We start from the raw sequence: 17,571 nt of genomic DNA, 5'->3' as shown, positions 1-17,571 counted from the left end.
GTTTGAGATTGAGGTGAAATCCAAAGTAGTGCAAAAACATATTAAAGTAGAATAATGAAATGTGAATGAGATAGAATTGAGGGCAGGAGTATGTGGTAACACCTTCGGGAAGGGGGTGTGAAAGGGTGTTTGGTTCGGGAGTCTGTTAGCAGTGGGGAAGAAGATTTTCTTAAGTTGGATATCTGAGCTTTCAAGCTCCTGCACTTTCACCCAGAAGATAGTAGAGAGAAAAAGGAATGGCCAGGGTGACAGGCACCCTTGATGATACTTCCACAGCCAGCCTACCTGATGCAATGAACCGTGAAGATGGGTTGGATGGAAAGAAGTGACGTGGCTTTGTTGAGCTGGGCTGTGTTCACCACTCTATCTTGGGACAGTCAGGAGCAGAGCACATGTCATACCAGGCTGAGCTGTATCCTATCAGAATACTTTTTAGAATGGATGTGTAGAAGTTCAGGAGAATCCTCGTGGATATGCTGAATCTTCTCAGACAGTAAGAAAGTAAATGTATTGTTGCATTTTTAATTAGCACCACATCAATATCAATATGTTGTTGTTGATAGATGCCAAGGAACATGCAGCTGCCGACCATCTACACAGTATCTCTGTTGATGAGGTTCACTGGAATTTAGAAGAGTGAGAGGAGATCTTATAGAAACATGTAAAATTCTTAAGGTATTGGACAGGCTAGATGCAGGAATTTTTTCCCCCATGTTGGGGGAGTCCAGAACCAGGTGTCACATTATAAGAATAAGGGGTAGGACGTTTAGGACTAAGATGAGTTCACTCAGAGAGCTGTGAATCTGTGGAATTCTCTGCCACAGAAGGCAGTAGAGGCCAATTCATTGGGTGTTTTCAAGCGAGAGTTAGTTCTTAGGGCTAATGGAATCAAGGGATATGGGGATAAAGCAGGAACGGGGTACTAATTTTGGATGATCTGCCATGATCATATTGAATGGCGGTGCTGGCTCGAAGGTTCGAAGGTCTGAATGACCTATTCCTGCCCCTATTTTCTATGTTCTACGTTTCTATGACAGAATTATGTTCATCCTTGTGCTTCCTTAGATTAACACACAACTCTTTCATCTTGCTGACGTAGAGGGATAGATTGCCATGCTAATACTTTGACACAATGTTCTTGATCTTGTTTCTGTGTTTCATCATTGTTGTTGATCCGGCCTATAACAATGGTATCATTGGCGAATTTAAAGAACCAGTTGTCATTGCACTTGGCCACACAGTCCAGGGTGTGCGGGAGACACAATTCTGAGGGGTACGAGTGATGAGGGCCAAGATGGAAGAAATATTACCAATTCAGGAAGGCCAGAAGCTTGTTTCAGATGCAGGCCCCAAGGACAAAATTCAGAAGTTTAGGGATGACTTTATTCGGTATTATGGTGTTGAAGGCTGAGCTGTGGGAAATAAATAGCATCCTGACATAGTTGTCCTGTGATGGATGAGTTCTTGTACCATGGAGATGGGACATGAATCACAATTAATTTTTTTCTCATGTACCACAGCAACATGTCATCCTACTTGCTGAATTTACAAGAGATTGTACACAATGATTCAAATTTGAGAACTGAGCTTCTTTAAATTTTCCAACTTTTCCGCTTTTTCTGCAGTAAGGAGCATTTTAAGAGAAAAAGTGCCTGTGATGTATTCACGTTCATGTGGCCTTTTCTTCCTAGAAATTATCCATTATAAAATTATGTGTGCTTCTGGGATACCATAATTATGTGGAAAATATTGCAAAACTGAACTCAACCACGATTCAGAGATTCACACCACACCAATTAAGATGAGGGACTGCAGCTATTTTTTTTTCAATCCCAAATCTCGGGGTACAATGGTTTTTTTAGCACCTATATGGCAAAATTCAGCATTAAATTCAAGGTCCTCCTAAACTCTACATACCAGATAGAGTGGTTGTACTCAGAGATAGAATGTTTCTTGTAATCATTTGACCTTGCTTGCAAGAAGTTTTTAAGTTACATTTTTTTTTCAATTTGGCTGCCTCAAGTGTCAGCGACGTATCAGTGAACGAACATTAATCATATCAGTGTTTTCCATGTTATTTACTCTCATGTTAATGGTAACTATTACAAGGAGTTGTGGGTTGTAATGCTTTGTACATACAGATCGTTCTGTTTAGTGTCCATGATTTCTGGAAAATAGAGGAATGGGCTATTAACTTTGTATATTTTTCGATGCTTGCTCAACCCAATAATGAAAAAATAAAGTGACTTCACAACCTAATCTTATCAAAAAGCAGAGTTATATTTTCTATGTGTATTGGCATTAATATTAATAATGATTAAGACATTTTCTCACCTCACACTGAGCCATGGAATCACACATTTTCCAGTTATTTTCATCTGCAAGGATTAGACCAAAATGATATTCTATTTCACTACATCCATGTATGTATTATCCTGTAGTTAATGTCCAATTAAAGATCATTGAGACTTTAGAGTGATCAGCAAACTTATTAAACATAATAGATGTGAGACATGGACAATAGAAGTAGGATTAGATCTCTCGAGCTTTCTCCAGCTTTCAATATAATCATGACTGCTCCTCTATCTTATTGCCTTGTTGGTGATCTGTCCCAGACCATTTAATACTAAGAAATGTATATATTTCCTCCTTAAACATACGTATTCTAATTTGGCTTCCACGACTCTCTGTGTTAGAGATGTCGACAGGTTCCCCATCCTTAAGAGTGAAAGAATTCTCATTATTACCTCCTAAATATCAAGCCCCATGTTCCAAGGTTACGATCACCAGCCAAGGGATACATCTTCCTTACACCTAGTCTTCTGTGTCCACTCAAAATGTTGCACTTTTCAGTTAGACCATCTGTCATTCTTGTCACTCCCCCTTCTCCCCTCCCCCATCAGGCAAGAGGTATAGATGTGTGAAAACGCACACCTTTAGATTCAGGGACAGTTTCTTCCCAGCTGTTATCAGGCAGCTGAACCTTTCTATACATAACTAGAGAGTGGTCCTAAGGTACTATGTAAGGTGTCCTTGAGATTTCTGAAAGGCGCCCAAAAATAAAATTTATTATTATTATTATTATTATTACTATGTACCTCATTACTTTATCTTGCACTAAACGTTATTCCCTTTATCATGTATCTGTACACTGTGGATGGCTCGATTGTCATCATGTATTATCTTTCCACTGACTAGTTAGCATCAACAAAAGCTTTTCACTGTGGTACACGTGGCAATAAACTAAATTCTAGTGTGTATAGATCTAGTTGGCACAAACGCTCCACATACAAGTCCCATCAACTCAGAAATCAGTCTGACGAACCTTCATTCCTAGATACAGAGACCAAATATGCACACTCTACTCCAGGTGTGGGCTCCCAAGGACCTATATAGGTGTATAAAGACAACTTTGTATTCAAACCCTCTCGCATTGAAGGCCAATGTATTATTTGCTTTCTTAACCGCCCATTGCAGAACTACACCAAGATACCTTTGTATTTTAATATTTCCCAATATTTTGCTGTTTAAATATTCTACCTAGCTGTATTTCCACCAAAATGGATATTTATCCACATTAATGCTTATTTATCCACATTCAAATGCATCTTCCATGCACATACCCATTCATTGAACGTCTAAACTGCCTCGAAGCCTCTTTACATCCTCCCCATAGCTCACAATCCCACTCAGTTTCATGTCATTGACAAACTTTGATTATTAGTCATATCAGTCACCTAAATCATTGGTTTGTATTGTGAATAATTCAGGCCCATGCACCGATCCAGGTGATAACCACTGTCTGTGACTCCAAAAGGATGTGTTTATTCTGACCCTTTTTTCCCTGCCCATCAACCTACTCAGTCCATGGCTGTTTATTAATCACAATCCCATGTACTTTCATTTTGCACCTTATCGAAAACCTTCTGAAAGTCCAAACGTACCCAAAACCAACCACTTCTTCTTTATCTATCCTACTACTTTCAATCCCCCACCCCCAAAACCAGTAGATTTGTTAAACATGATTTTCCTTTCATAAACTCATTCTCACCTATCTAATTTCATGAATGAAATTTCAAATGTCCTGTTATTGCATCTTTTATTCTGGCATTTTCTTCACTTCTAACATTAGTTTTTTTTAAATTCTGTAAATTCCTGATTTTCCTCTCCCTCCTATTGTGACATCCTCCAAATCCCATTTCCCAATAAATGGCTGAAATCCCCAAAATGCAACACAGACTTTTCTACAGTTGTCTAGAATATCGTTCTCGTTTGGTAAACATGCCAAACGTTGTAGTGATCACAACCTTAGTTACAGTATTCAAACTCAGGGCACAGCCACTCTACCCTTTCTATCTTTAGCCATTATGCTTTTGTAATAAGTCAACAATAGGTCAACCTGAATGTGTAATCATTTCATTTGTACAAAATCATAGGTCATAGGAGCAGAAGTAGACAATTGGGCCCATCAAGTCTACACTGCTATTCAATCATGGCTGATCTACCTTTCCCACTGAGCCCCATTCTCCTGCCTTCTCCCCGTAACCGTTGACACGCTTACTAATCAAGTATCTGTCAATCTCCAGCTTAAAAAATATCCAATAACAAGGCCTCCACAGCCATCTGTGGCAAGTTGGACAGCAGAACGTGTATAATCTTGAATATTAATTAATCAAAAACATGATGCTGGAATTGTACCCGAGAATAATGCCAGCTATTGAAAGATTACATGTTCCACAACATGACCTCTCTTAGACACAAAATGCTGGAGTAACTCAGTGGTTCAGGCAACATCTCTGGAGAAAAGGAATAGGTGATGTTTCGGGTGGAGACCCTTCTTTAGACTGACGAAGGGTCTCGACCCGAAACGTCATCTGTGCCTTTTCTCCAGAAATGCTGCCTGACTCTCTTCAGTGTAAACCAGCATCCACAGTTCCTTCCTACACATGACTTCTCTCTTTATGAATATGGACTGAAACGCATTCCATGAAGACAGCACACCTTCAGACCAATAGCTGATTTATTAAAACAAAAGAAATACATACATAAACAGCTTATAATTTTCACAGTGAAAACACTTTAGTCGCCTACAATCACTAGTCATGTAAATATATAACTTTTCAATTTAAGACAACCTAAACACATGCTCCCCTTGTTCAGGTTAACCATTCAAAGCAAAGCTCGTTTCAGATGTGTTTTTAATACAGTGGCAGGTTTGCTGTTGTTGCTGAAAAGTTATGGTACTCGCAGCCCACACCATAAATGGAAGTACAGAAAAGAGCCTGAGAATTTCATCCAAACCAGTATAGAGGTAAAAATTATTTTCATTTATAGCCTACAATAATAACATAATTATGAATAATTAAAGAGATAATCAATAATGTAACTATTTCAGCCAAGTGCCCGAGGTCATTCCATTTTGTTCAAGCTATAATATTTCAAATATATAGTTGTCATGTCATTGATTGGGTCTCAAAACCATTTTAAACCATGGGTGCCATATGATCTCCTTCAATGCTGCTTCTGGCAGTAGATAATACATTACAAACTTGCTTTGGATTTAAAATATATAATTTCAACATTGGGGTTGGTTAGGACAATGTACAGGGTAAACTACCAGGACAAAATATAAATCTTAAGTAAGACATTTCTCTTTCTTAGCAAGCTGCTGTGGCCCTGGGTGTGCCTAATGAGAGATAGATGAGAATCCAAAAGGAGTTTCCAAAAGAAAGATGGATAATATGTTATGAGGAAAACGTCAGGGGAAGAGGACATACAGTGCCCGCCATAATGTTTGGGACAAAGACCCATCATTTATTTATTTGCCTCTCCACAATTTGAGATTTGTAATAGAAAAAAAAAATCACATGTGATTAAAGTGCACATTGTCAGATTTTAATAAAGGCCATTTTTATATATTTTGGTTTCACCATGTAGAAATTACAGCAGTGTTTATACACAGTCCCCCCATTTCACGGCACCATCATGTTTGGGACACAGCAATGTCATGTAAATGAAAGTAGTCATGTTTAATATTTTGTTGCATATCCTTTGCATGCAAAGGCTGCTTGAAGTCTGCGATTCATGGACATCACCAGTTGCTGGGTGTCTTCTCTGGTGATGCTCTGCCAGGCCTGTATTGCAGCCATCTTTAGTTTATGCTTGTTTTGGCAGCTAGTCCCCTTCAGTTTTCTCTTCAGCATATAAAAGGCATGCTCAATTGGATTCAGATCAGGTGATTGACTTGGCCACTCAAGAATTGACCATTTTCTAGCTTGGAAAATCTCCTTTGTTGCTTTAGCAGTATGTTTGGGATCATTGTCTTGCTGTGGAATGAACCGCCGGCCAATGAGTTTTGAGGCATTTGTTTGAAATTGAGCAGATAGGATGTGTCTATGCACTTCAGAATTCAGAATACATCTGCAGTTGTATCATCAATGAAGATAAATGAGCCAGTACATTCAGCAGCCATACATGCCCAGGCCATAACACCCCCACAACCGTGTTTCACGAGAGGTACGCTTTGGATCTTGGGCAGTTCCTTCTCTCCTCCATACTTTGCTCTTTCCATCACTCTGATATAAGTTAACCTTCGTCTCATCTGTCCACAAGACCTTTTTCCAGAACTGTGGTTGCTCTTTTAAGTACATCTTGGCAAACTGTAACCCTGGCCATCCTAATTTTGTGGCTAACCAATGATTTGCATCTTGCAGTGTAGCCTCTGTATTTCTGTTCATGCAGTCTTCTGCGGACAGTGGTTATTGACAAATCCACACCTGATTTCTGTAGAGTGCTTCTGATCTTTTGGACAGGTGTTTGGGGATTTTTCTTTATTATAGAGAGAATTCTTCTGTCATCAGCGGTGGAGGTCTTCCTTGGCCTGCCAGTCCTTTTGCGATTAGTAAGCTCACCAGTGCTCTCTTCCTTCTTAATGATGTTCCAAACAGTTGATTTTGGTAAGCCTAAGGTTTGGCTGATATCTCTAACAGTTTTATTCTTGTTTCTCAGTCTCATAATGGCTTCTTTGACTTTCATTAGCACAACTTTGGTCCTCATGTTGATAAACAGCAATAAAAGTTTTCAAAGGTGATGGAAAGACTGGAGGAAAGACAAGGTGATGAGAGCTCTCTTATACCTGCATTATGGAGGCAATTAAACACACCTGAGCAATTAAAAACGCATGTGAAGCCATGTGTCCCAAATATTATGGTGCCCTGAAATGGGGGGACTATGTATAAACACAGCTGTAATTTCTACCTGGTGAAACCAAAATGTATAAAAATTGCCTTTATTAAAATCTGACAATGTGCACTTTAACCACATGTGATTTTTTTTCTATTACAAATCTCCAATTGTGGAGTACAGAGGCAAATAAATAAATGATGTGTCTTTGTCCCAAACATTATGGAGGGCATTGTATTGGATACTAATGCTTCAAAGCGCTGGTGCTGGCAACCACACTGGGTTGAATGTTCTCTGAGTTGCATGATTCTGTGCAGCTGTCTTGCCGACAATGTTATACCTTGAACTGTTTGACCCAGCCAGCTGTTTGCTGAAACGCACGGGTAAATGCGCACAAAAATGCTTTGATAAATAGAATGCCATGAACGTAATTACAATTCAATATTAGTGTCGGACAGCATCTGAGGAGGGGTGGAAGATTGCAACCTTCATGTGGTCCGCCCTGTTTCGACGAATGCACAATCAAATAAGATCAAATAGAACAAGTTGTCCTACAACTTTAGGCTGTGCACACCATATGCAAGAAGAAGAAGCATCTGAGGAGAGAAGACCATTTTAAGTGCAGAAGGAAACAAGCATTATTTTATAACTTTCGCGTTACTGAAATGACTGAGAGATCTGCAAAGAATGGAAAAGCGATCAGTTTCTCACTTCAATTTGGCACTTTTATTTTGTCAGTACGTTTATTACTTTTGTTAAATACAGTTGTCTTTTTGTTTTAAAAACAGATTTCAGAAACACTTTCTGTGCACGATATTAGCCCCGACCTCCTTGTACTCGCAGGCCGTGATCCACATCTGCTGGAAGGCGGAGAGGGAGGAGAGGATTGATCCTCCCATCCACACCGAGTATTTCCTCTCGGGCGGAGCACACACCCTGACCGGGGTGCCGGTGGGGACCATCTTGGTCATCTCCTTCAGCATCCTCTCATCCATCCCGGGGAACAGGCTGGAACCCCCAGCCAGAATCATGTTGGCGTACAGGTCTTTCCTCAGGTCAATGTCACACTTCATGATGGTGTTGAAGCACAGTTTGTCGATGCCGGGCGCCTCGATGCCTATGTTGGCCGGGAGGAAGAGAGTCTCGGGGCAACGGAACCTCTGGTTTTGGATTTTGATGATCTGGCCATCGGGCAGCTTGTAATCCCTCTCCACTTCGCAGGGTTTCTTACACATCTCGGTTTGCAGGTCCGGGGTCACGTAACACAGCCTCTCTTTAATGTCCCTCACGATCTCCTTCTCGGCCGTGCTGACGAAGGAGATGCCGCTCTCGGTCAGGATCCTCACCAGGTACTCGGTTAGGTCCTTGCCCCCGACCTCCAGCCTGAGAACTGCGTGGGGAAGGCAGTAGCCCTCGTAGATGGGCACCGTGTGGGTCACGCCATCCCCACTGTCCATCACACACCCAGTGGTCCTCCCGGAGGCATAGAGAGCCAGCACCGCTTGGATGGCCACGTACATGGCCGGGACATCGAAGCCCTCAAAGAGGATCTGGCACATCTTCTCCCTGTTGGCCAACGGATTCAAGGGGACCTCGGTCAGCAGGGCCGGTCTCTCGTTTGACTTGATTTTCAAATCGTTGTCATACACGTACCTCCAGATCTTGTCCATATCATCCCAGGAGGTGACTATGCCGTGCTCCACCGGGTATTTGATGGACAACACCCCTCTCTTGACTTGGGCTTCGTCGCCAATGTAGAAGTCCTTCTGGCCGGCTCCTATGATGAGCGCTTTCTGACGGGGCTTACCGATCATGTTGTTGAAGATCGAGCGAGGTTCCTTGTCCCCTGAGATGCCAGCTTTGATCAGACCTGATCCATTGTCGATGACGACGGCGGGTTGGAGGTCCACCATTATTGCCAGTGCCCCGGGAGCACCCAACTAAACACCTAACTCACACAAACAAGGCTGCACCAAGGACGTGCTTGCCAACGCTGCTTCAGCCGCAATGAACTGATGACCCTTGAAGCCCTTGCCTTAACATTTCTGTGAGGTTTCTCCCGTCCAATTGTGACAGTTTTGGAAGAATTATGAGGAAATAATCATTGGTGGTCACTGTCGCGTCGTCCGGACAACCATTCATCGCGGTCAATGTAATAGGTTTGTAGCCCTGTTAATATAATCAGCGGGTAACTAAAGTTAACAGTCCCTCTGTATGTGCTACACCATCAATTATATCACAACCTCCAACCATCAATTTAATGAATAGATATAATGCATTTTCATCCGTTGCTCTGTAACTTAAATCGAATGTCTTGGATAATTATTGGTTAATGTTAATGCTCCAGACAAGATGCATTATTTTTTAAAATATGTAAAAAGGGTAAGTACCATACGATTTAATATTTTATTGTTACTCCTATCCTTGCACCAATACTGAAGCAAATGGTTTGACCTTGTGTACCTTGTGGCACGGTACATTTGATGAAGACAGGTTTTCTGATCTGTTTACCGTAACGCTGCCTCTCTTGCTCTGAGGGTGTTCTATCAAACACCACGACCCCAGTCATACACCAACAGAACCTGTGTCGTACTTTGGGTAGAGGCAATGGACGACTTCATCTGTCCCCACTACTTGTGAAAATAAATCCACGAGATCCCTACTGTAGTAAACCATACAATGAGCAGTGTGTGGTTTTCTTCAAACCATTACATTTTTATATCGTCATTTAGTTGAAAAAAAAATGACCAAGTGCCTGGCAGATGAATTATGAAAGAAAAATTGTCAGCATTGTTTAGAAAGAAATTGAGATCATAGGTCATGTCATAAGTGATAGGAGTAGAATTAGGCCATATGGCCCATCAAATTTACTCCGCCATTCAATCATGGCTGATCTTATCTCTCCCTCCTAACCCCATTCTCATGCCTTCTCCCCATAAACTCTGACACCTGTACTACTCAAGAAAAGACATTGAGACAGATAAACCTTCAGAGTACCTTTAATCAGACTTTACTGAGCTCTATCTTGCCATAAATGTAATTCCTTTTATCCTGCATCTGTACACTGTGGACTCATTGTAATAATGTATAGTCTTTTGGCTAACTGGATAGCATGCAAGAAAAAAACTGTACCTCGGTACACATGACAATGAACTAAGCTAAACTAAAAACAGAGAAATGCTTTCGGGATGAGGGATACGTGAGGGAATGTAATTCCAGAGGTTACAAGCTGCCGATGTGGAAGGTAGGGGTGCAAATAGTGGAACACTGGCAATTAGGGAGGTAATAGAGGCCACACTTGCCAAACTTTGTCCTGCCTCCACATCTTTGCCATCTTTCTTCCGCCCATCATAATCAGTTTAAAGAAGGGTCCTGATCTGAAACATTGCTGATTCATTCCCCCCACGGATGCTGCCTGACTTCCTGAGTTACTCCAGCACTTTGTTGTTTTGCCAGGATTGTGGCCAAGAGTTCAGTGTAATGTAGGAGTGGAGAAATTTACTGCAGGTGAGAGACGAGGATAAGAAATAATTTGAAAGCAAAATAGAGTATTTGTACATTCAAAGGAATGCTGGAAAAATGTAGGTGAGTAGGGGAATAGGTAAATATATGTAGGGGTTTGTGTGAGTTAGCACACAGGAGCAGAGATTTGGAAAAGACATGGGCAGGAACTTAAATGTGATCACATTTGGCGAACCACATGAATCATCATAAAGTCATAAGGAATGGGTGTAGATTTAGGCAATTCGGCCCGTCATGTCTACTCCGCTATACAATCATGGCTGATCTATCCCTCCCTCCTAACCCCATTCTCCTGCCTTCTCCCCATAACTCTTGACACCCATGCCAATCAAGAATCTATCTATCTCTGCCTTAAAAATATCCACTGACTTGGACTCCACAGCCCTCTGTGGCAAATAATCCACATTCACCAGCCTCTGACTAAAGACATTTCTCCTCATCTCCTTCCAAAAGGAAGTCCTTTAATTCTGATATATTATACAGTTATATTAACGTATGGCATAATTATAAAGAAGGTAGACAAAAAAGGTGGAGTAACTCAGTGGGACAGGCAGCATCTCTGGAGAGAAGGAATGGGTGACATTTTAGGTCGAGATCCTTCTTCAGACTGGAATAATTATTATGGATTGGGGGATAAGATGAATCAATGCACCTTCTGGGGCCCTGCCTTGCACACATCTGCAGCATAGGTAATGGAAGAAGGTGGAAGGATACAGAGTAATTAAGTCCCGAAGTATCACTTAAGTCGGGAAGAGTTCGAGCAGAGGAAGTAAGCTGAGACAAGGGCAGAGTCGGCAGGTGGAGGTGAATTTGGTGAAGGAGAGGCAATATGGTCTAATGTGTGATACACAATCAAATAAGAAACCAACGTTTGTAAACTGCCTCTTTCACCCTGATACCAAACCAAGAATAGGGATGCAGACAGTGCAGATACAGTTTCTGGCAAGCTTAATGGTTTCAGTCTTTCCAGCTTTGAGTTAAAGGGAATTGGAAGTGAGCCAGTCAGAGCCTGTGGAAGTATTGAGGGGGCTGAGGGTGAATGAGGTGGAGTTAACTGTCATGGTTATACATGCTAACTCTGTATTGCATTTTCAGATGTTCAGGAAAACAAAAGCATTCCTGGCACGAAACATTCCCTGTACAGATGCTGCCTGACCCGCTGAGTTCCTCCTGCACTTTGCTTATTGCTGCATAGTCATTTTGTTATCAAAATTGAAGCGCATCAGATGTAATTGCCCAATACTCAGCGACATTGGAGCCGCACAATGGTGCAACGGGTAGAGCTGCTGCCTCACAGCGCCGCAGGACCTCGGGTGCTGTTTGTGTGGAGTTTGCACATTCTCCTTGTTACACTGTGGGTTTCCTCCAAGTGCTGTGGTTTTCCCCCACATCCCAAACATGTGCTGGTTTGTAGTTGAATTGGCCTCTAAATTGCTCCAAATGTGTAGGGAGTGGATGAGAAAGTGGAATAATATAGAACTGGTGTGTTGGCAGGTGATCGATGGAGGGTGTGGTTTAGGTGGGTGGAAGGGCCTGTTTCATGCTGTATCACAAAACTTTAAATTATTGTATACTGGAGCAGACTCAAAGGACCAGGTGGCCTGGTACTGCCTCAGATTGGTGTGTAATCATCATGAATTTGGGGTAGATGGGATGGTTTATATGAAGCAATTCGGATGAGTTATCCTCAGAGAACTCCAGCTATTGTCACTCATGGCCGCTACTACTTCATGGTCTCATCCACTAACCCGCAGCTCCTGTTCTCCACCTCATGCTCATTATCCTTCAGCAACTGCTGGTATTGATGTACTGCCCTGCTGGGTGACAGGCGTTGGGCCCAAATTGAAGGAACAGTATCTCATATTTTACTTGGGTATACAGCCCAGTGGTATGAATATTGATTTCTCTAACTTCAAGTAACCCCGGCATTCCTTCTCTCTCTATCCCTCCCCCACCCAAGTCAAACCAGCTTCTCGTTTTCACCCAACAAACCGCTAACAATGGCCTATTTTTCCTTTATCATCGTTACTTTTTTACATATCTTTCATTCATTTGTCTTTATCTCTCTACATCATCTTCTATATCTCTTGTTTCTCTTTTCCGTAACTAGTCACCCATTCCTTCTCTCCAAAGATGCTGCCTGTTCTGCTGAGGTACTCCAGCTTTTTGTGTCTATCTTGGGCTATAGGTCTATTACGAGTTTATGTACAGGGACATATCTATCCATGCACTGTATACTTGTATTTATACTTATGCATTTTTAATATGTATGTCATGTTTTATACTTTGGCAATATAACAATGTATTTTATCATGCCAATAAAGTTTTTTAATTGAATTGAATTGAATTGAGTATTTTACAATCAACTACAAAATCTGGTCAGCCATTCAGGTTGGTGCTGAATCCCAGCTCTGTAGCTAGCTGTGGCCACATTCCTAAATGGATTGGAGCAAAATCGGACCTGCCGAGATGCCAGCCTGCAACCTGGCAGACTGTTTGAAATAAAGGCCAGACATAGAACTGCTGGCAAAGGATGAATAAATCTTAACTCCTGTTGGGAAGCCCCAGTGCAAGCTTTCACAAGCATTGTATGCTGTGAATATTGAACAAATGCAATGTATTGCTATTGCTTATGATGAGAAGCACACAGGGCTGTGTGGATGCAGTTTATAGCACTTTGAACAACTTTAATGGGGATCCTCTCTTGTCCTGTTTATCTTTGCCCAGGAAGAGAGAGGCAAAGTCATACAGCGTGGAAACAGGCCCTTCGGCCCACCTTTCCCACACCGACCCAATCTACACTAGTCCCAATTGGTGCATTTGGCCCATATCCCTCTAAACCTGTCCTATCCATGTACCTGTCTAATTGCTTCTTAAACATCACGATAGTCCCTACCCCTCAACTACCTCGTCCGGCAACTAGTTATAAAATCATTCCCCCTTCACCTTAAACCTGTTCCCTCTGGTTCTCAATTCCCCTACACTGGACAAGAGACTCTGCACATCTACCCGAGCTGTTCACTGCAAATGTAAGTGATTTTGCAGGCATAAGGAATCTCTAGCCAACTCCTAGTGATTGCAATAAGAATGTGTACTAATGTTACCCTCTGAATATTTGAAGGAGTCTGCTGGAGGGGAAGGTGACCTCACAATTTGCAGACTGCTGTGGGAAAGCAAGTTGGTGTGCAAGCCAGCGACATATTCCTCAATTACAAAATACTTAATTTTCTATAATTTTTGGAAGTACTTCATCCAATGAAAGGAAGGCGTCTCTTTTAAGGGAGTCACAAGAGACAACAGATGCTGGAAACTTGTACAAAAATATCCGATACACTGACTTCCTTCAGCACTTTGTTGCTCTTTTTCCAAGGGTCAAGTTAAGGTTTCAACAGGTAATATGGCTTGGACATCACTTGGTTTATGAAGCAAAGGCAATTAGAACATAAAACATACACTACAGCGTATGAACATCCCTTCAGCCCGCAGTGTGCATACCGAACATGATGCAAGGTCATCTTCCTTGCCTGCACATGATCCATATCCGTCCTTTTTCAGCATATCCATGTGGCTATCTAAAAATCTAAAAACTGCCGTGGGGCGGGGGAATTGGGAGGACCTGGCGCGGGATAATTTGTAACTTTGTCAGCACCGTTTATGTAGTCACTATTTGCATACCTTGCAAGCAAAGAATTTCACTGTGCCTTGTCATGTGACAATAAAGTATTCATTCATAATAATTCAAATAATTCATTCATTCTTCTTTTCGTGTCCATCTTGTTACAAATGTTGACTTCACTGTCATCATCCGTCCTGAAAAGGACGCAAGCTTCTGGCAACAATCTGTGGGTGTCATCACGTGCCCCAATAGATGATGGTGGTAGCAGAATTAGCTCAGGATACTTCCAGTTTCCAGCCCCACGACGTGGACGTTTCTGCTATGGGACCATTAATTTTACTTCGGAGTCACGTGAGTGACTACATGAAGAACCCCGCCAGGACGCATGCGTGTATTATCGCTACACGCATTGCAACGAGTCACAGCAGGGGGAACGACGTTCCCCTAGCGGCAAAATTTGAAAACCAGGAACAGCAGGTAAGGAGACTCTGCGTTCCAGAATTTGAAAGTCGGGAACAGCAGGTAAGAAGACTCTGCGTTCCTTCCACTTACCTTTTAGGTGGAGACATGGACCGGATCCATGAAGGCTGCGGGAAAGCTGGCGGGGGAGAACCGCGGATTCGCGGGCAACCGGCAGCAGCAGCCAAAGGCACGCTAATCTCCCGTAATGGGAACAGCTGTGCCCGACTTTCGCTCCCGACTCGCTCCCGCACCGGGCCCGGCCGGGCGGGAGAGGGAAGCAAAAAACGAATGTTTCCCCGCGCTGGGTTTTTTCACAGGAGGGGAAGCTGGACAATGTGGCGTCCACAAATGCTGCTAGTGAAGCTGGCTGGGGAGGACCGCGGAGTCGCGGGCAGCCGGCAGCAGCAACCAAAGGCACGTTATTCTCCCGTAATGGGAACAGCTGTGCCCGACTTTCGCTCCCGACTCGCTCCCGCACCGGACCGGGCGGGAGAGGGAGCAAAATTAATGTTTCCCCGCGCCGGGTCTTTACAGGAGGGGAAGCTGAACAAAGGAGTGTCCACAAGTGCTGCTAGTGAAGCTGGCTGGGGAAGACCGCGGAGTCGCAGGCAGCCGGCAGCAGCAGCCAAAGGCACGTTAATCTCCCGTAATGGGAAGAGCTGTGCCGACTTTTGGTCCCGCGCCGGCCAGAACACCACGGCCGGGCGGGAGACTATTCAAATGGGGCCGTTGACTTTTGACAAGTCAATAACGGCAGCAGACGGGGTGGAACGACGTTCACCCGTAGCAACAATTTTAACCTGGACCTGCAGGTAAGAGCTGCGGTCTTTTTTGTATTTACCATGCTGATTGCAGGTGCAGAAACCAACGGGCTGCGACAAAGCTGGTGGGCTAGATGGGATCAGCTGTGCCAGATGTCCTCCACACCGGCCATATCCACTCCACGGAAGGACAGTAAGGACAAAGCTGGAGAAGGAGGACCGTGGAGCAGCGGGCAGCCAGCAGCAGCCAGCGGCACTTGGATCACCCGTAGTGGGATCAGCTGTGCCCGATGTCGCCTCCGCACCGGCCAGATCCACGCGGCCGGGCGGAAAGGCTAGACACAAAACAAACAAGGTCGTGGACTCAGAGGAGTCCGACTTTGAACAACCACGGGCGGCCAGCGCCCGAGAGCGCTGGAGCCGGAAGAAGCGGTGTATGGAGCTTTGCTCCAATGTGACAGACTCCGGGAGATGGAGTCGGGTCACTGTGGGCCCTATGATAAACCCACAGCAGTACCTCTTGAAGGGCTGCACAGTGCTTCTACCTCATCAGAGGGGAGCACTGCGGGTCAGTTCTGGGCTGACCTGGAAGAGGGGTCCGCAGAAGAAAAGACAAGTGTGTAGGGGGTGCAGGAACAAGAGAACCTACTGGAACCCACTACAGCCAACGACAGCACCCCCACGCACCCACCAGCAGAACTGGTGAAAGCTCGAAGGACCGGTACCCAAAACATGAGTCTTTTTAGGCCATGGCCCAGACCGGCCTTCTTGGAAGATGCGGGGACCTCCAACGCCAACCAAACCGAAAATCCAGACCCCAGCGCTACAACAGCAGCGAAGAACCTACAAAAAGTAAACCGGCCACTGGTAACTATGGAGGTAGGTGGGTCTGGTTCCCTACAATATACAGTGGGCACGGAGATTGGGTGGAGATTACACTCTTTTCTGAATGCATGGAGCATGATAACAACCGATACTTACATCTTAAGCAGTATCCAGGGATATACAACAGAGTTTATACACAAGTACAGCCCTCCAGTTCAACATATACTGAACTGAATGTTCGTGCCTTCTGATAAAGGAAAATCAAAAGCGCAAGCTGAACTGAAGCGGCTTCACATAAAAGGTGTAATTGAGAAAACTCAACACGAACCATTAGAATTCGTGTCCAATATATTTATCAAAAACAAAAAAGATGATGGTCATCGCATCATCATAGATCTGACAAAATAGATACCTTTGTTACTGCTTAACAATTAATTTCCAAAGGTTACTTCAATGGCCAGCATTGATTTAAAAGATGCTTACTATTCAGTGCCTATACGAGGTGACCACAGATGTTACTTAAAATTCAACTGGATGGTACAACTCTGACAGTATAAAGCACTGCCAAATGGGTTATCATCAGCCCAGGCTGTTCACAAAAAATTTGAAACCAGCCCTAGCGTTTCTACGGAAACGTACACACATGGTCATGGCATATTTAGATGACATACTCATTATGGGCAAAACTTTGGAATTGGCCAAACAACCTGTAAAAGCCACAAAAAAGTTATTTGGAAAACTGGGATTCATTTTTCATCCAGTTAAATCTAAACTAACGCCTTCCACTACTATGGACTACCTGGGGTTTCACCATTGACTCAGTTCACATGTCGGTGACTCTGCCTAAGGGAAAGGCTAGAGATTTAATAGAGGCTTGCAATAACCTCACTGACATCAGCAAACCATCCATCAGATTGGTAGCTAAAGTAATGGCATAATGATGGCTGCCTTTCCAGCCACACAATTTGGACCTCTACATTACCAAAACATACAGAGAGCAAAATACAAGCACTCTAAATTATGCAGGTCACTTTGACAGATCTGTGAAACTACCAATCAAGCTAAAATGGAACTAAAATGGTGGATAGATAACATCTGGCCTTGTTCCAATCCAATCAATGTCAGTAACCCTTCCATGGTACTACAAACTGATGCCAGTGCACTTGGGTGCGGAGCCACCAATACCATACCACCGTGGTAGCA

The 17,571-nt window shown here is 43.3% G+C and overlaps 1 protein-coding gene across 1 annotated transcript; it reads right to left on the bottom strand.

Moving 5' to 3' along the window:
• Nucleotides 1-7,973: 7,973 nt before the first annotated feature.
• On the bottom strand, nt 7,974-9,098 carry LOC116979985 (actin-85C-like). The gene has a single exon (XM_033031991.1). The coding sequence runs from the start codon at nt 9,093-9,095 to the stop codon at nt 7,974-7,976; it is 1,122 nt and encodes a 373-aa protein (XP_032887882.1). The 5' UTR covers nt 9,096-9,098.
• Between the last annotated feature and the right edge of the window lie 8,473 nt (nt 9,099-17,571).

Source organism: Amblyraja radiata, chromosome 13 (genome assembly GCF_010909765.2).
Source record: "Amblyraja radiata isolate CabotCenter1 chromosome 13, sAmbRad1.1.pri, whole genome shotgun sequence".
Classification (NCBI taxonomy): Eukaryota; Metazoa; Chordata; class Chondrichthyes; order Rajiformes; family Rajidae; genus Amblyraja; species Amblyraja radiata.
This window is presented reverse-complemented; position numbering and strand designations above follow the sequence as displayed.